At 38.5% G+C, this 20119-nt stretch overlaps 1 protein-coding gene across 6 annotated transcripts in view; it reads left to right on the plus strand.

The window, feature by feature from the left end:
- Positions 1-20119, plus strand: part of LOC118748531 — a 303574-nt gene that overhangs the window by 14757 nt on the left and 268698 nt on the right. For all 6 annotated transcript variants that reach the window (XM_036483047.1, XM_036483046.1, XM_036483048.1 and 3 more), the window contains exons 3-4: positions 115-4244; positions 4311-5003. In XM_036483047.1, coding sequence (XP_036338940.1) covers positions 119-4244; positions 4311-5003 — 4819 coding nt within the window. In that variant the 5' untranslated portion in view covers positions 115-118. The remainder of the gene's footprint in view (positions 1-114; positions 4245-4310; positions 5004-20119) is intronic.

A 20119-nucleotide genomic window follows, 5' to 3' on the forward strand; every position in this document is an offset into this window, starting at 1 on the left:
GAACTGAATAAAGTTTAATTGTCAGCACACTTAGGATTTGTCTCCTATTCATTTCCCTCCGATTTAGTTATTTTAAGCACTTTACTAATAACTACTTTTCTCTTTCCGTTTCAGGGGAATGGGACCTAAGAAGCGTCTCATCACTGCAGCTGCCGCTGCCGCCGCTGGTGTCACTTCCACTGAGCGTCAGCCACGTTCGTCGAACAACACAGCTGCAGCGATAAAGAAACAACGTCCCACTGCGGGCAAAGCACACAGTTCCCCAGCGGGTCGCAAACCGGCTGCTGCTAGTAATGTGACAACTGTGAAACGTTGTACAGCTGGTCGCACGCCTTCACCAGCTAAGAAGCAGCAAACAGCGGTTAACAAGGAACGTGAGAAGGAAAAGGATAAAGTGAAAGGGAAGGAAGAAAAGTTGGAGCAAGTGGAAGGTAAAGAGTTGGAAAAGGTAGTCGCAAAACAAACCGTTGTAGCGGAAGACGTTGAGATCCCGAAAAACATCGACGAGTGTTCGAGTTTAGTATCAAAGCCCAAAGATCAAAGTGAACATTTCACGGATTCGGTCAACGAGTCGACTCCCGCGCCCGCGCCCGCGACTAACCGTAAACCAACAAAACGCACACCCTCACGGGAGAATGTGAAAAAATCGAACGCTTCCGAGACGAAAGAAAAGTCTTCCGGCAGCTCCTACAAGAAAATTGAATTGGAGAAGCACAAGGCGGATTCAGAACCGCCTACGAGCACTTCCGCCTCATCTTCCGTCGGTGGCAGTAAGCAGAAAGCCGAGGAACGCAAAGATGGCAAGACCAAAGCTATAAGTAAGATGCTTAAAAGTCTCGATATACAAATAACCGGTTTCGATAATATACTGCCAAGCGAAGAACGCATTCAAGATACGCTCAAGTCCTCTATTTCGGAGAATGTGAAAACAAAGTCACGCGCAGCTGCGGTCAAGGTGATAGCGAGTTTGAATCCGCCAAAGTCGAATATAGCGCGTATTAAAGCGCGACAGGAAGACGAGAGAAGGGAGAAAGAAAAGGAAAAGGAGAAGAGTAACGAAAGAGAAAAGGAGAAAGAAAAAGAGAAAAGTAACGAAAGGGAAAAGGAGAAAGAAAAAGAAAAAGAGAAGAGTGAGGAAAAGGAAAAGGAGAAAGTAAAGGATAAAGAGATAGAAAAAGATAAGGAAAAGGAGCCAGAAAAGGATAATCCTCCGTACAAGGAAACAGATAAAGAGCTTGAAACTTCATCGCATTCTAAAGAGGAGACAAGCGCACCAACAAAAGAATCTCGAGACTCACAAGAAGAAACCCAAAAATCAAAAGAATCTCCGACGAACTCTTGCAGTGAGTTTGAGGCTTCGAAACGTAACGAATCTCAAGAGCCTCTCAGTGATACGACTACAAATGCTTTAGCCAAAATGGCGCCCAAGAAGAAGGTAACGGCCAAGCGTGCCAATAAAGCCGAAGCCAATCAGAAGAATAAAAAAGCCGCAGGACAAAAATCGAAGGATGATAGTTCTAAAATGCAAACGGCGGCTACAAAGCCCACAAATGCCGCCGAAGTAGGCACACCATTAAAGAAACGGCTACTCAAATCAAAACTTATAAAGAAAGATGACGAAGAGAAGAATAAAGAAGAAGCAATCACGCCAACTGGAGATAAGTCAGACACACAGTGCAAAGCAGTGGAACCACCCGAGCCACCGGACAAGGGTGTCCAAGAAGAGAAGGCTGCAAAGACGCCTAAAAAGACGCCATCGCCGAAGAAAGTCAAGATGAACCCAAAGAACACAGACAAGTGCAATATCCAGGAACCTGAGAAGGCGGCTGATGAACAGCCAGAACTTTTGGAAATGGAAGAGACATTAAGAATAGTATTAGATGCCAATACAGAGGTAGTGCAAATGGATCTAGAAGAAATGCCGGTATGTGCAAAAGCTCCAAAAGAAGTGGAGCTCAAAATGGAGAAGACGAATGAGGTGCAGCCAAAGGTGGATGCTGATGCGAAACCGCAGTCGTTAAAGCAAGAAGAAGCGACAGAGAATGCCACGACCTCGGCCACAGCCTCACAACTGGTTGAGAAGAGGCAAACTTCGAATATTAAGCAGCGATTACAAAGCAAATACAAGGTGGCGCCAATCAAGGCCAGCGCAGCTAAAATAGTTGGCAAAAAATCTAAATTTGCACAAAAGCTGGTGAGCGACAAGGTTGCCAAAACAGCATCAAAAGACATATATGACTTTAGATCAGGTTCTGAGGAAGAAGATAACATTAAAATGGTGTTGCCCACGTTGAAAAACCTACGCGAGTTTGCTGATGAAGAAAATAAAGCGAAGTCGGCCAAGGAAGCTTTAAAGAGCAAGCAGACGTGTGTCGTCGCAGATGAAAAGGAAGAAAAGAGCTCGGAAATGCTTGAAGAAAAAGATATACCAATCAAAAAGCCAATGGAAGGGCCTAAAAAGAACTTGGAATGCGCGGACGTTGAAGAAAAGGATGAGGACGTTGAAAATAAAGATGTTGTAGAAGGCGAAACTAAGAAGGATACAGAGCTGAACCCAAAGTCTGCGGCTAAAGCAAAGAAGATCTCCAAGCCGAAAGTGACGCGAAAAGTTTACAAGAAGAAACCATTAATTACGAAGAAAGTGCTTAAAGTAGTCAAAGGGAAATTATTGCAGAAGGCAACTAAACCGAAAGCCAAAACCACCAAAAAGGTGCAAAGGGAATCTTCAAGTGCCAGCAGTGATTCCGAAGATGAGAAAAAGTTGATTGATTTTGGCCCCAAACGACACCGCATGGCATCATTGAACGCGCTAGCCAAAGTGCAGTGTCTCTACGAGAACGAATCGCGCACGGCCTACGAGTTGGGCCTGTCCAAGGCGACTCAGTTGCCGCCGAAAATTCGTACTGTTGATGGCAGTGACGAGGAGAAGGACAAGGAAAAGGAAATCGATGAAAAAGTTAAAGCGACGAAAGAGAAGAAAACAGAAGACGCTGCAAAGGTGGAGGAGTTGCAAAAAGCAGAGTCCGAAGACGAACCACCGGAGGTGGAACCGAAGCGCGAACTGCGCCATGTGCCAGGCGGACGTGGGCTGGGTAAGCATTGGGAGTTCGAGGAGAGCGGCGACAGTGAGGACGAGGAAATCGACAAGATGAAGCTTAAGCGTAAGAAGCTACAGAAAAAGTTGGCAAACAAAAAAGAAAAAGAAGCAGAAAAGCTGAGAGAGAAGGAAAAGGAAAGAGAAAAGAAAGACGACGAGGCATCGGGTAGCAAGACTGGCAAGGCAAAAGAAGCCAAAGACGGCGCGAAAGAAAAAGTCCCTATCAAAGTAAAACGCAAGTACACGAAGATTAAGAAGCCACTCAAAAAGTTAGTTAAATTAAAAACTGAAAGCTCTGATGGTGGCGAAAACTCAGAGGCAAGCGATAAAGAAGACAAAACTCAAGAGAAGGAAAAGTCGAAAGCACACAAAGCCAAGTTGGAGGCACGCAAGCCGCCAAAGAAGCGCAAGCGTATGCTGCGTGAGGAACTAATCGGCGATTATAAGGGCATCTTGGCACGCAAACGCATGGCTAGCCTGAATGCCAGCGCTATAGTAGCTGCCACATATGAGGTTGAGCGTCACCTGGACAAGAATTTGGCTTACGGCAGCTATGAGAGCTCCGATGGCGAAGAGAAAACATCCACACCAGCCAAGAAATCCAAGGATGTGGCGAAAGAGACCAAGAAAGCAGCTGCAGCCATGACAGTAACCGAAGGGCCATCAGTCACAAAAGAGACCGTTGAAGCCACAACAAATACCACAGCTACAGCCAATAGTTCGAATGCGTCTACTGCAAGCGGTACAGCTAGGGAGTCGCGACCGCTGAATATAAACGAGGAGAGCAACGACTCAAAGTACTCGAAGGAAACCAAAGAGACCAACACAGACACAACAACTACGGCTGGTTTTCGTGACTCGGGTAGCACAAAGGACGCAAAGGACTCCAGTCGGCCGACCTCGTCGAGTGTTGTCATTGTTCAGGACACAGACGTCACCATAACGGGTGTATACGTCAACTCTACAACTGGCTCAAGTCAGGAGGCCTACTGCAAGATGCAATATCGCGTACAATCGAGCGTCACCGAGGAACGAGTGCTGCGTCCCAGTTCAGTGGACCCACCAAAGTCCTATACGCCATTGAGCGCGCTCTCGAGCATGCTGCCGCCGGGCGCATCATCAGGCGCAAGTGGAGGAATGGGCGAAGGTAAGTTATGGCGCATTTCTTTGTTCTTCTATATACAAATTACTAATTAAATGTAACCCTTTCCAGCGCAAGGCTCACCCCCACCACTGCCACCGCCCACTGCAGTCAGCACCGCCCTGCCGGACGCGCTCAGCGCTGCTAGCATCTACCACGCCAACGACTTGGGTCTGCATCCGGAACATGGCGCACCGGAACATGGTCCGCCGCCACCCTCATACGCTGCCGCGGCCGCAGCCGCTGCTGCCGCCTACCATGCACATCACATGTCGCCAGCCGCCGCCGCGGTCGCTGCCGCCGGCATGCACGTACACCATCAACATCAGTATGCGCACGCACACGCGCATCAATATCCCCCAATGGGCAGTGAACACGGCATACATGGCGGACTGCCGTCCCCACACACAGCCGCAGGCCCACCGCCACCGCCGCCGCATCACTATCAAGCACCGCCACACTATGGGCCGCCGCCACCACCGCCGCCCACATCGAGCGTAGTGGGTGCGGGACGCTGTGAAGTTGTATCACCGCCGCCAACCTATCGTTCCAGCGTCTATGCGCCGCTAACTGGGCCGCCTCAATCACAGGCGCCTAGTGGCCTGCTGCCACCGCCACATTCCTCGCTCTCAATGACAGCGGGTGGTGGCTCGAGCGCTTTCTGTGCGCCCAATCTACATCATCAGCAAGCACAGCATCAACATCACCAACAACAACAACAACATCATCAGCAGCAACAAGCAGGTCAACAACAGGACGCAAGTGGTGAGTCGATACAATCAATTTGCTACATTTTTATTAAATATTTATAAGGGAATGTGCGGTGGTGTATTTTATATACTACAAGTATTCTTGCCGGTGCAGTGAGAAACTGAAAGTGCCGTTAGTATGGTTTTATATACTCCATCAGCTAACATTAGATGTCCTCGGCCACGTCTTGCCTGCTGTGTGGCGGCCCATTTCGGCTACCAATTAAATATTTAATTGGATTTCTAGTTGGTCGTGTTGCATTTCCGTTGAGCTTAGTTCATTTGGGTTAGTTGTGCTGATGCTGGCCTCTAGCTGACCTGTTCATTCAACTTAAGTAAAAACCTTTTAACGCCCCGACGTAACGGTACACAAACAATAATGTTAATATATTTCTTCCAAAAACAAGGGGACTAGAAAATGTTTTTTTTTTTACATTTAATTTTAGTTAACCTTGAAAATTGTCCTTTTTCGAATAATTTCAAAAGTGTTTAAAAAAGTTCTTGAAAGCACTTCTGAACGATAATTCTTTTCTAAAACTTTTTTTGAAAACTTTTTCGCGCTGATGATAACTTCAAATGTATAGAATTTTTTCACAAAACTTAAAATTAAAAATTTTTCAAAACAAAAGCCCAAGATCTGCGGAGGTTCTCATTCAATTTTAGAACCCTATAAACCTTATTTTATCATTATTTATTTTAAATTCTGTGATGAAGTCGTTTTCTTAGTTGTGCATTATTTATAGATTTTCGTATATGGCAACTCTATTATTTTTTTTTAGATTTCAGTGTTGGGGTTTGTACAATTTTCAATTTCAGCATGATTGTTTCAACTTCATATTCAGGTGGCAACCCTGTTCAAAAATACACCTAAATGAGTAAATTGAACGGCACCTGTCGTTTGATACCCATAACTTAGAACTTTGTTTCAATTTCATAAACAAATAATTAATTTTTTTTCGAATATGGCAACTCTATTAAATTTTTCTCTTAAAATTTGTTTAGTTCTAACATATAATTCGTTGATATCCGTACTTTAAAATGCCTTTTTAAATCAATTTATTTCAAAAATTTTAATTTTTAGACAGGCGGCAACCCTTTTAAAAATATATAAGTATTTTTTAAAAATAATTTTTCGACTAAGTTTAATTAATTGATAACACTGTTACTGCGATTTTAATTTAATTATGTAGATAATGTGCATATGTGTTTTCTAGTTGGCAACCCTATTCGAAAATTATGTATGCATTCAATTTTCTTACTAGTCGATTTAATATAAATATGTATGTATGTATGTACTAGAATTTGCACATTTCGCCGCACCTGCCCGTTTGAGCTAACCAGAACGCCTAGAATACGCCTGCCGCTTGTGCGCCTCCATGCATTCGCATTTGCACCAACACACACATACATACATATATACATACAAACATACCTCAGCATAATACAACTTCATTCATATTTTAGCGTATGCCTGCTTATCCTTTTGGAATGCTCCGTGCATGTGTGCTCACTGTGGCTGCCTATCCTTTCCCATTTCGCTGCCGCCTTGCTCCTTTCCCAAACACACACACACACACACACATACATTTGTATGTATTGGCATTGTCGCATTTGCATTAAATGCCATTTAATTTGTCATTATCAGCAGCGTTTCGATTGTCTGTCTGTATATCCATGGGCCTGCCTAACTAAATGGCTGGTTGACTAACTAACTGATCGACTGAGTGACTGACTGACTGACTGGGGTGACGGATGAGCGTGTTGGGAATTTCGTTTAACGAGCTGCCGAGCCTTGTCAACATAATTTAATGGCTGCCAGAGTATTACTACGAGTATTTGGCAGGTGGTGTTGACTTCTCGTTGTTGTTGTTATTGTTGTCCTTGTTGATATCGGAGTATTAGGCATTATTTAAGTACTTTGGGGCTTACTTACCTAAATACATACAAACAAACAACAACATATGTTTTCATTTACCGCTCTAGCGTTATTGTGCCTGTTATTATCCTTGTTGTTGTTGTGTAATATGTCAATAAAATAGAAATCTATGTTAATTATTGCTCTTGCGGTGACACTTGAGGTGTTGGAATTTATGTATTAAGGTCACATTGCTTCTGGATGATTGAATGAATGTATGTTAGGAGTGGTGGCAGGCAGAGCTAATTGAAGTATCTCAGCTATAAAGAGTTTAATGATGTTCAATATATGTACATATATCAGGAAATTACATATTAACAAGTTGACAAATTGCAAAGAAATAAATGATTGATAAATAACATTTATAAACAAGTTAAGCCAATAAATAATAGGCTGTAGTTCGCAAAATGATTAATGATTAATTTAAGAAAGTTTTCTCAAATATCTATTAAAATTGAGCTCCCCCTTAAACACAAATTTTGTTCTTAAAAAATGTGTGAGTTTGGCAGATATATGTATATTAAAAGCTGCTTGAGAAAACTGCCCTTACTTTTGCGAAATAATTTTTTTTTTTAATTTTGAAAAATTTCGAGGACCTTAAAATTTAAAATTTTTTTGGAGACTTCTGAATTAAGTCTTTTGTTTTAGACTTTTTAATTCTCAAAATCTTTTCGGAATTGGTTTTTATTGAAATTATTTAAAAATTAAAATTTTTAAAATTTCTAAAAAAAGTTAACTTTAATATTTCAAAAATTTTAATTCTCAAAAGTTAAAATAAGTTATTGGAAAATTTTTAAATTTTGAAATTTAAAAGATTTTTAGATTTAAGCTTTTTATTTTTTAAATTCTGCAAAATTTTACGAAATTTTTTAATCAACAAATTCTTAAAGAAATTTAGTTTATTTTCGTTTTAAAATTATTTAATTTTGAAATTAAGATCAAATTTAAATTTTGAGTATTAAACAGATAAATTAGAAGTTGTGAGATTTTTTTAAATATATAGTAAAATTTTTAAATTAAAAAAATTAAAATTATCAATTTTAGAAAATTTTTGAAAATGGGAAATTTTCTTAAATTGGAAATTTGAAATTTCTTATTTGGCTTGCACTCATAATAAAAATTATGATTCAAAAGAATAAGTTGAGCGCCTAAAATAGACTTCTCCTACAATTTTCTCACACACAGAGTGAAAGCATCATTTCAAAAACTTAAGCGCCCAAAACTACTGACTTTAAAAGTCAGTGCATCAGCACTTATTGCCAAATCAATTAATATTTTTGCATAATTTTTGTATTTCCTTTTTCTAAACGCCAATCAAATTCATGTTTACGCACGATTGCCGCTAAATTGGCTGCACTTAAACTTTTCCTAGTATGAGCGAGTGCATAGTGAGTCATTATTTACCGCTCATTAAATTGTGAAGGGAAGTTTTTATGCGAGCGCCCTATTAGAATTACGAGGATCTGAAAGCGGAGACAACTGGAGAATAGTTAATCGTTGTAGTGGTGTAATGATATTAGTAGACTTAACTAAGGTATATATCTCGTTCTAGAAATTGTTCGAGGAACTAGGTAGGAGATTTTTTAGTGGAGGACGGGTAAAATAAGGCTGCTTACTACAGAGGCTTAAGGCTTTTAATTACATATCTTCAGTTTTTCATGGGTGTTTATATGGTTTCTCTATAGGGTCTGCACATTCAAGTATTCACTTTATCTCGACATTCTAGTCGCTAAAATCTAAATAATTTGGTTCTTACCGCAAGCTCATACAGTTTATCGTACCACATTTTTCGGCCTCCAGGCGTATTGGCCCTAAAGTCTATCTTCTTCGAAGAAGGCATCCTGTGATCTAAAAGTTCATCCGCACCCTACATAGTAAAATTTCCATACTTATGATTTCCTAGTTATCCTTCTGACTTTCTAAAAGATGCCAGCTCAACTAAACAAAAGCTGCGTGCCAAAATATCGTTTTAGCAAGGCCGGACTGTCCTGAATAAGATGCAGGATAAAGCTGATATTTCGGCATCGTCAGGATAAAGCTGATATTCTGTCCTCTCTGGGCCCATTTCAATAGCGCAAACCATCCGCCTAAAAACCATCACGTTTCCAAGGTCTATTGAGATAATAGTAGGAAGAGCTCACAACTTGGGAACTTCTAGGAAACTTGACTGTCTTAGAAGGGATTCCAATGCCACAGTCACAAGAGGAGTACTCATAGTTCCTTTGACCGAGACCGGCCATAATCTGTTGGCTTTGATACTTTCGATTCTACATAGATGATGGATTTTTGTTCAAAGTCAAAAGTTTTCAACCGCAACATTTATTTGTGGCCGCCTCTTTAAATAGTTGCAGAACTTTCCAGCTTGGCAACAAAGCACCATTTTAAATTTTATTTGTATTTGGAGTACGCACTTAAAACTTATGTAGGTACATTTAAAAAATTAAAGCAACACAAAAAAGGAATTAAATTGTATCATTTGAGAAAGTTTGAGTTATATGTACTTCAGCGTACAGATAAATATAGCACACATTCTACGCACTTACACACACAAGTAAATACGGAAAACTACGACACACGGAAGGAACTGGCAACGAGATGTGTGAACAAATTAATGAAATCAATTTGAAAAGTTCTTTAGCTAACAAAATACAAACATACAAGCACACACATACATACATATGTATGTACCATACACACCCTGTGGGGAAACGCGCTAGTGCCGAACTGGTTCGGTCCTGGATAATTAAGAACCATGTATCTAGTTATGCGCGTTAATTCTCTAGCAAATGGCGAACTTAAAATAGCTTTGTCCTACAAAGTGTCAATTGCCTCCCGCTGCACCCTCTTTCGATAGTTCTGAACCAGTTCTAAATTCGTCACCTTAGATATAGATTTTCAATGAAAAGTGCTTTTATTCTTTGGGACTTAACACATTTTCTGTGACAATTTTGGATTTAGCAAATTTGCGTAACACTGAACAGGAACGGTTAGAAATAAATATTGCTCTTGCTTCTTGCATCGTAAAATAATTTTTTAGAAAGTGCACTTGGCAGCAAATTTTCACTCTTAAATAGCTAGCGATATGTTCAGATGAAATGTATATATACATGATACGGATCTAAATTAATATATAGGGGAAAAAATATTTAGAGACTTGCCACCCGTTTGAAAATTGCAGTTTAGGTACATTGATAAGAAAAAGTAAATATCGCAATATGACCGTCAAAAGAAAGAGGTTTATGAAGGCTTACAGCGAACATTTTTTTGGGGAAGGTTACCACCTGTTTGAAAATTTTAAAAAATTGATCAGATACATTAAATATTGCAATATGGGTATCATACTAAAGAGGTTTACGAAATGTTACCGCCAAAAATATTAATTAATTAAGATGGCTTACAGTCGAAAATATTTTTGGGAAGGTTACCACCTGTTTGAAAATGTTAATAATTGATAAGATAAATTAAATATTGCAATATGGGTATCAAACTAAAGAGGTTTAAAAATGTTTACTGCCCAAAATATTTTTGTAGCGGGTTGCCACCTGTTTGAAAATGTTTATTTATGCGGAAAAATTTTATTCACGTTAGATAAGGTAAATACTAAATTAATACACCCTTGAAAGAAGTGCGCTTTATGTAGAATCGAGTTATAAAGTAAAATCCCACTTCGCGCCATAAGAGTTTGCGAGGGAGTAACAAAAAAAATATTTTAAAGCACGCCGGGTATTTGCTAGTGGTAAACAAAAATAGTTTTTTAAAAGTCCCACATTCCGCTGCTTTGGAACTGGTGGAGATCTACCTAGTTATTATCCGACTGGTTCGTTTTTGGCGATAAAGATCTAGTACGGAACTAGAAATTTGCCTAGTAGTTCGCGGTTTGCCTGCTAGGCAGTGATGCATCCCTGCACGACTCACACACACACACACACACACACACACACACACATTCATTCACGCCGTGCACTAATGCAGAGCGACAACTACAAGCAGTCTCAATACGCTGCTTTAAAGGTAACTCTGCTGGCTGTCTGGCTGATTGCTTGCGTCGCGTTGGTTGTCTATTTTATGTGATATTTATTTTAGTTTTAATTTTCTCCAATATATTTCTGTGCTTTAGCAAATGTAAAAGAAGTTTCTCCACACTGACAGAAACACGAAGTTTATTCCTTCATTAAATTGTTTTACTGCTTCAATATTACTTTTCGATTTTCCTTTCGACATTCTTGTTTTTTTTTTGTTCGCCGCTTCTATTTATTGTTAAGTATTTATAGTTGTTATTGTTATACACAAACGCACGAAGTTGTGTAAAGTTTTAAGCGCTTCATATAAGATTGTCTGCCAAGTGTTGATTGGGAGTGCGCAAAGCGCTGCTGCTATACTTATTGCAAATAAATAAGTTTGCACATAGATAAAACGCTGCGTATACAGAGGCGTACATACATATATGAAATATGCAAGCCTGAAGTATCACACAATGCTTTGCAGCTTTGCATTACTTATTTTAACGGCACTTTGCAGTTGAGATGATTAAATCAAACTCAATGCAATTTAGCTCAACTGCCGTCGATAGAGTAGAAAGTAGGGTGATTGACTTGGTTTTCCTGAACCAGTTTCAATCGTTTTTTTATATATTTTTAAAAGGTTTTTTTAAATCTTGATTTTTCGAATACCAAGTAGACCGAATTTTAATAATCGAATAAACCGGGTTTTTACTCAATTTATTTATAGACCAGATTCTAAAAATTCTAAAAACATATTTTTTTTTATTGAAATTGTACCTAGAAAATTTTTATTGATTTAATTTCTGAATACTGGAAAACGTTTCCACTGCAGAAAGTCACATAAAAATAAAAGTAAAACCAAACGAAAATCCTTTAACAATTGTTTTTTGTTGTAGCAGCTTACTAAACTCTGCCTAAATCACTGACAACATGTTGTCATCTAACAAAAGGCTCAGGAATAAACCGAAAACCGGTTTTCGAAAAAAGCCGAATAACCGAACACCCTAATTGAAAGGCAGCAACAATAATTGGATGTAAAATTACGCGAAAAATGCATGTCGAAGAAGGCAAATTCAGTTAAAATGTAATAAATTCAGACACGCCAAGCGCGCAGGGTTGCCACTTTGGTAAATTGTTACCAAAATTGGTAGAAAAAATTTGGGTTGGTAAAAAGGTACATTTTTTCTCATTTTGGTAGATTTTTGATGAACTTTTCGTTCCCGATTTATTTTTCGTAGTTATTTTTAAATACATTATAAATTTCTTTGCATACTTTTTATATAATTACATACGTACAAATGTATAGCGATATAAGGCGAACATATCGCGCTCCATTCAAACCTAATTTTACGGGAATCCCGAGGAGCTTTTGATTGCCTAAATATTTTAAATGATTATTTATATATACAGAAAAAATTGACAGGTATGTAATTACGCAATATGATTGTTCACAAAAAAAAAATAAATCAATGCCATTTTTTATCAATGGGAAAAAAAATCAACGGGAATTTTAAGCAGCACATTGTTGGCTATACTCAAAATAGTATTTGCTTTAAAACTCCATACCTTAAATTGTTCCAAAAATTCAGAGTAAAAAATTCGAAATTTAGACGAACATTTTTGGAATTTTTCTATGTTGTATATAATTTGAATCCTCGATTTTTATGGGTTTAGTTAAAGCAATAAAAAAATTTTACTCGAATTTAAAAAAAAAATATAATTTTTTTGAGTCACTGTATTTGTCTATAATAACTCGAGTTGAAGTTTTTCAAATAATGAAGTTTCATTGTTGCCTTTAGTTTCATCACATCCGCTTTTGGTTGAAGGAAACTGAGAATATGCCAATAATATGACTCAAATACCGTATAATTAGTTAAATAAAAAGTTCTTAAAAAACAATTTTAATTCTTATTGAAATAACTAAAAAGAAAAAAATTAAAACCCTATAGTTTTAATTAAAATAAATAAAAAAATAACAAAACTATAGTTTTTATTAAAATAATTATAAAAAAGTTATTGGTAGATATTTCCCAGATTTGGTTTATTTTTTGAACTGGATGGTAAATATTTTTTTTTTCGTCAGTGGCAACCCTGCTTGCGAGCGATACAAAATTTAATGAGTTCAACCCACTAAAATGTAAAATAACGAATGAGTTCGCGAAAGCGTCAACAACTGATTGCATTTTAGTGAATGTCGTATATCGATAGTCAATAACCAACTGAGCTGTGTGTGTGTTGGGAGAGTAGAGTATAGGAGACTTTTTAATTAAATAAAATTTTTTTGCATGAAGAATGCAGGATATAAAAAATAAAAAGTCACATAATTTACTACTTTATTAGTTTCAGTCACACATTCTTTCTGCTTATCCTTTTCTACTCTGCTAGCATCCTAGTGTACATAGTATGTGTGTCAATAAAGTGTTAATATCCACTTTCAGCGTGCAAGTTATATCCAACATAGTGTCACCCACAACTATTCGCCCGTAGTGGCACAGCCTTCTCGAGTCCTGGCTTTTCTCAATTTCTCAATATCCGCTTTATCTTCCACCCCTCGTTCATACATAAAAGTTATAAAAATATGCTGTGCTGCCTCTTCACTGGCAATATTGAGTATTTAATGAAATTATTATTGCACTTATAACTTGCCCTGGACGCCGTCTGCTATTTTCGCACTCCCGTGGCGCTGCGCCCAACAACTCCACTCTATTTTATTCTTAGAAGTGTTAAACTGAAATCAATTTAATATTAGTGTAGCGTGTCGTAGCAGCAAAAAAAAAAAATAAGTTACCTGAAAGTTCTAAGTTGGCTTGAATGGCTTGAATGGCAGGCTGAGTGACTGGGCGCGGCAGAAATTGATGATTTGGAATTTAATTTTTCCTTTTGCTACTTCGCTTTTTTCCTTACATTCATTTGCCATCACCTGGCGCATAAATAGTTGGAAAAGTGTTAATGGAAAGTGTGCTGCTGAGAAAGTGGCAATTGGATTAATGAGCTGGCAAAAGATGTTTTAATGTGCTGGAATTGAATAATTTTGCTAAGTAATCGTGGGATTATACGTAAATGGATGTATGTATGTATATGTCAATGATGCAAATCGCAGGCAGGTGAAACTGCTTCTTTCAGCCGTCGGAGACAGAAAATGAGGCAAATAAGTTGAGAAACACTTAAATTGTGCACTTTAATCTGATTAATCCCTGCTAACCTGGAATTATGATCACACTCATTTCCATTGACTGTCAATAAGCCAATTTAAACTCACTTTTTTGAACTTAGCGCACTTGTAAAAAATGGAAAATTTAAATATTGTGCGAATTTCCTCATAAAAAATATTTTTTTATGGTCAATTAAAAATGTTGCTCCACCAAGATTTTATAAGAAATATTTAGTTTGGGTCCGATTATTAATTTTTTTCTTCCTTAACTGATTCAATAATTTAATGTAATTTTTTTTTGCTAGTTGGCAACCATATTTATAATATTTTTAAGAATGCATTGCAAAACCTCACTACTTAAACCTTACTTTTTGAGCTGGCAAACCTTCTCAAAGGAGATTTTTTACAAAAATTTATTTATTATTTTTATTTTTTGTTAGTTAAAAATGCTAATCAAATATTTTTTTAGTGAAAATTTTCTAAAATAGTTTGCAATATTTCTAAAAAAAATGTGTTAAACATCTTTGAACACCAACTAATTTTTTTGTTAAATGGTGACTATTAAAAATATTTATGAACCCATATTTTGCAAATGTTTATACTTGATTTGTTTTACATTTTCAAAATAAATGAATTGAATTGTTTTCCTAGCTGGCGACACTATTTAAAATTATTTCATGAACAAAAATATCGATTAGCCTGAGGAGCGTATTTTAACTCGTTTAATTAATTTTTTCTTTAGTAAATTGAATATCCTTTTAGTCGGCTTTCTTTTTGGTTGTTGCCATTTGCGACAGGGTGGGCATATGATGTATTTTGGAATGAATTTTTAAAAATTAAATTAAATTTCTTATTAGGTGACAACGATGTTTTTTTATTATTTTTAATTAAATGGCAACTCTATTTAGATACATTTGTAGTTTCAGTAGTCTCTAAATACCTTGGACTATTTTAAACAAATTTCTCGTCTAATAGTTAACTATTGTTAAGTTAGGTGGCAGCCCGATCCAAAAAAATATTGAAACTAATTAGTATTGTACCTTAAAATTCATTTGCGCCATATTTTGGAAAATATCGCTCCCACTATCAAGAAATTATGTTCCAATTGGTAGGCAATCAATGAAATAATATCATAAAATGCAACCCTGAGCTATTTTTTGCGTTTATCGATGCCATTACTTTTATTTTATTCTAATTTGCCTGCTATTTGATTGCCCTTTCTTATTTGTGTTCCTTACATTTCCTTTCACAAGTACACAGGGGCCGAAAGAGAAGTACTTAGCAGTAAAAAAGTGCGAGGAAAGGAGATCGTTAAGGCTTACGCCAAAAATACAAAATACTTGGAGTTTGAATAGAAAATGTTGCTCGCTGGTAAATAACAGCAGGTGCAAGAATCGCAAATATAACGGTCATCAAAAAGATTGCCTAACGGTAAACAATCAAAAAAGTAGGTGGGGTATAATGAAACAACATCCGACACTAACGGTGTGACATTAATAATTCCATTTTTTTTCACTCCTACTTTCTTTCAATTCCGCCCTGAAATATTTGTAACAAAAAAAAAACTTTAGCTGGTAACATAAAAGGTAGTTGGTTAATTTGTGTCCCCCAAAGCTTTTATTTTCACTCATTTCAGAAGTTTGTGTGTTTGGGTACTCCACCCAGAAGTCGAGGTTGACAAACGAAACGAGGAATCAATTCAGAAATTGAATTTAGTTCACGAATTTCATTTTATTTCACTTGTCACACACTCCAGCTGCGCCTAGATGCCTGTTATGTAACTTAAGTAGCGCACAAAGTTAAAAAAAGCAGCACTCGCGCCTAAAAGTAAGCAGCAATAGCTGCTTAAAATGCATACACAACAGGGTTGGCATAAATCCTTTAATTCTATTTGTGATTTCACCCAGCGCCACTTTACTTTTGACTGGCTTTTATTTCATTTCACCGTTATTTCATTTCACCTCGCAAGTTTGAAAAGAATTTCTATTACCGCCATTCGTCGCCGGCAGCATTTCATCAACATTTTAAGCGCGCTTAAAATAAGGCTAAAGCGCGGCTGCTCAATTCAATGAAAGCGCCTAAGAAAGTAGGCAGCAAACAAGCAGGTAGCGAGTGACTTTAAGTCTTTTTTTTTTGTGGCCGCCGTCTGTGTAAACGAAAACGACAAAGGAGGAGAAGAAAAGGGAACCGACAGAATGCTATGAAAAATGTAATGAAAAATGAAATTTAAAAGCATTGCAGTATAGGTAGCTTAAAAGAGCGGCGACGCGACGCCGCCAACGGCCTATTTGTTATGCAGCTTTGCATATTTTTAGGCGCGCACACACACGGCCACACACAAACATGCTGCTTGTAGAACTCGACTTTTTATGGTTCCTACAAATAGTTGCTGCTGCTGCTGTTGCTGTTGCTGTTGCTGTTGCGTCGCAGATGTCCTCGTTACTTAACATGGCTCACACCATTGCATTCGCCATAAAAATGCTTGTACATTTTAAATGAGCGCTTGTGTCTCTGTGTGTGAATGTCTATTGCGGTGGCGGGGCCTGCCTGCGCGCTTGCCTAAATGTAAAATTTTTCTCCACTGCTTATGTGTGCATGTATTAGTAAAGGTAAATGACATCAATAGAGGTTGTGCGGCGTCGGCGGCACAACACATTTCTACACAAAACTGAAAAAATCAAACAAATAAAAAGCAAAATGCAAAGTAGGCAAAAATGAAAAGGAAATGCGCGCGAAAGCGCTCTGGAGTGAAGCAGTGTGCTGTGTGCCTAGGTGGCGGTCTGCCAGCTACCGACGTCCTATTTCCACCTTTCGGCGCAGCATCGTGCTACATTAGTAAAAACACACAACAGCAGCAGCAGCAGCAGCACAAAGGTGGCAGTTCGCTTAGCTGTGTAGGCAAGTTATTGCTTGCTGCGCTGCCTTGCGCGCCTAAATGTATGCTTTGTAAACAAATGAATGTAACTTTTAACGGTGGAAGTCAGCGGCAGTAGTTCGAATATTTGTAGCCGTAGGGCTACATGCGTGCACAATGCAGCGATGGGTGTGTAGATAAAATATACAAATGCCTAGTTATTAAAACGTATCAGCATATTTTGTAGGCAACTGGGCGCGCAGTCGCCTGGCTTGCTTTATTTTTTTTTTAGGGTGGAGCGAAAGCGTTCGCGTCGTTTTGTGTAGGCCCATTAATCGCTATATAAGCCCTCAAATTACTAAGCATTTGTACATAACAATGCCACAAGCCGCCAATGGTTTTGATGAAAATCTAGAGCTTAGCTTATTTTTCGGTAACAATAGAAATATGTATACATAAAAAACGTGAGCAAAATATAAATAAATTTTTTCATGCGGAAATACATACCTACAAATCGTAGCTAATTTTGTGTGCGCGATAAACTACCAAATATAAGTGCGATTTTCGTTATTTTACGATTTTTATGATCACAGTATTGAAACCACTTACTTTTGCTTCGAAAGGGCATGTGGATTTTTAGTTTATCCAAACCGGTTTACACCATTTTTTTTTTGGCTATCTATAGGTGTTTTTTTTTTTTAAATCTTATTTTATTAGCCGGATTTTTTAATCGAGCAAACCGGGTTTTTCAGTTCATACAAATTTTGGCCTATCAATAAAAGTTTTGGGATTTTCGATTGTCTGCTGAAAGGCGACCACTATTTGAAAAAAAAAAAACAAATTTTTTGATGTTGCTGGGATCGCAAAATGAACCGTGGACCTCCAGAGTGGCAGTAGGCTCCTCAAGAACTCGGCTATGGCGACAATAGCACTACTCAAAACCGAGTCAGAAAAAATTCAGTAAAGTATTAATAGAAAGTTAAAATAAGTGCTGCCTTCTGATATGTCTGTAGCTTCGTCATACTTGTCCTCGGCAACCACACCGGCGCTGCATAGTTGAGTACCGACCGGCGAAGGACTTTGAGAACTTTGTTGCGGCTCTATACTTTGTTTTTGTGCGCCGAAAAAAAAGAGGGCAAGCTGTCGAAGGCTACTCCGACGATTCTCGGGCTGTTCATCGTCGAAGTTGGTTAAGCGTTGATGTGATTACCCGGTTGTAGCCCAAACTATTTCGCCAAGGTAAACGTCTTTGTGACGAGGCTTTAGTAGAGGCCGAGGACAGGAGAAATAACTATTTAATTTTGCGCACATGTCATCAATTCCATTGCCGGACGCCATTATCTAGCAATCGTGAAGAGCCCTTCTTGTAGTTAGGTTAGTTTTAAAATGTTGAAATTAAACAGAAACGGGGAGAGGACACCACCACGTGGAACCCATTTGCTTCATTAGCCTTGACTTTGACGTTTTAACTCGAAAAATAACTGACGAGTGTCGATCGCTGAAAAAAATTCGCCGACCAACGTTTGAGTCCCTATGGGAGAGAGGAAAGCTTAACATCTTCGAATAGCGTGGAATGACACACGGTGTCGAACGCCTCGGATAAATCCAACGCTAACAGGACCCTGGTCTCACAGGGTGGTTAAGATTTCGGCCACGAGTTTTCTGAGTCTTTATGGCATTAATTAATATGATGGTGCTGTGCACTTTGCGGAAGCCATGCGGATCCTTTGCTGGGTTCAGGTGGTACTTAAAGTACAGAAGTAACAGAGCCTCTAATGTCTTTTTGTGACGGGGGAGAGGAGTTCGTTCACTTAGCGCTTTTCTGCGATTCCTAATCGATGCATGAAATAAGTTTTTGTATATGTTAAGTATGGCATTCTCTAATATTTAGTACAGGCTCCACTACCGGATCAAGACCTCATCTTTTCCGAAAGAATTTTATATCCACTTAAAATAAGAACATGCTGCAAATCAAGGGGGCAAATCTTCAACCAAGGTTGGTACACCCTAATTTCGTTGTTATATCTTCAGTGACTGTCTTGTAGCTAAATAAGACTGTAATGTCTGCGATGTCCCGCCAGCGACGAGAGAAGCTGGCTAGCGTTTTCCATATTTTTCAGGATTGTAAATGGTTTTAGCTTAGTTTATTAAGCCTCAACTTGCTCACGGTTATATCTATTGGACTTTCCTCCTTTCGCAAGCTTACGACAGTCGCACTAACATATATAACGGCATTGGCTCGTTTTCCTTCTAACACCGAAAAATGCTATTTATTTTAGTTCTGTTTTGGTATTCCTTTTCTTAAGATTTAGGAGTCGGTCTTCAGATGCGTATTCAGCGACTGAAATCTATATAGACTGACTAGTCTTTGCTAAAAAAACCGGAGCGTTTTTCCTACATTTGACCATAAGTTTGTATATTCCACTGCTGAGATTTACGAAAACACTGCCTTTATCGCGCTCAAAACTTTCTTCGCCCATCGCTACCGAGTTAAAACCACGCCAACAGTGCAGAAAGTCCTCAACGTCACTCGATTTTCATTACACTTAAGCTTTCGCTGCGGTTCGGTGAAACACTCTTAGCATTTTTCCTTTTCGTGCACCGTCTTTCATGGAGATAATTCCACACTTTGTCTGCTTAAATGGCATTTACCTTGCTTTCGGCGGCTATTTATTTACTGGACTTTTATGAATAATTAAAATATATGTTTTTTGAAATACTCACCGTGACAAAAGGATATTAATTTTCGCATGGCAGGAAAAAAACGAAGACGAAATCCACACGCGCGGTTATTGCAGTGCTGACTGGCAACTATGAAGTTCCAGCAAAGCCGTAATGAAGAACGCGTTGAATACGGATGAGCCCCGAAGCTGCAGAGCACATCATTGGATTCGCACTTAAAAAGCAATAAAATGCTATTAAATGGCAGCTTGTGACTCCTCAGTTACCCTTAATTCTTTAATTGTTCCTCGACCTCCGCTGGATGGTGCTGCTGCTTCATTTTAATTTTCATGGCCTTGTCACCCCTTTCAGCAGCTGTCATAAACACTGTCATGGCTTGCCAGATTCGGCGGTTGTAGTTGAAGGACACATTAAATACAAAAATCTGTTGTGACCGCAATGAAAGCGAAAAAATAAAAGCGCGGAGGTGTGTTGCCGACTTTCAGGTGCACTGGGCGAGGAGGCAAGACGCAGCCCAACTGTCGACGGG

The sequence above is a fragment of the Rhagoletis pomonella genome, unplaced genomic scaffold (genome assembly GCF_013731165.1).
Source record: "Rhagoletis pomonella isolate Grant_MI unplaced genomic scaffold, Rhpom_1.0 Rhpom_scaffold_00013, whole genome shotgun sequence".
NCBI classification, from domain to species: domain Eukaryota; kingdom Metazoa; phylum Arthropoda; class Insecta; order Diptera; family Tephritidae; genus Rhagoletis; species Rhagoletis pomonella.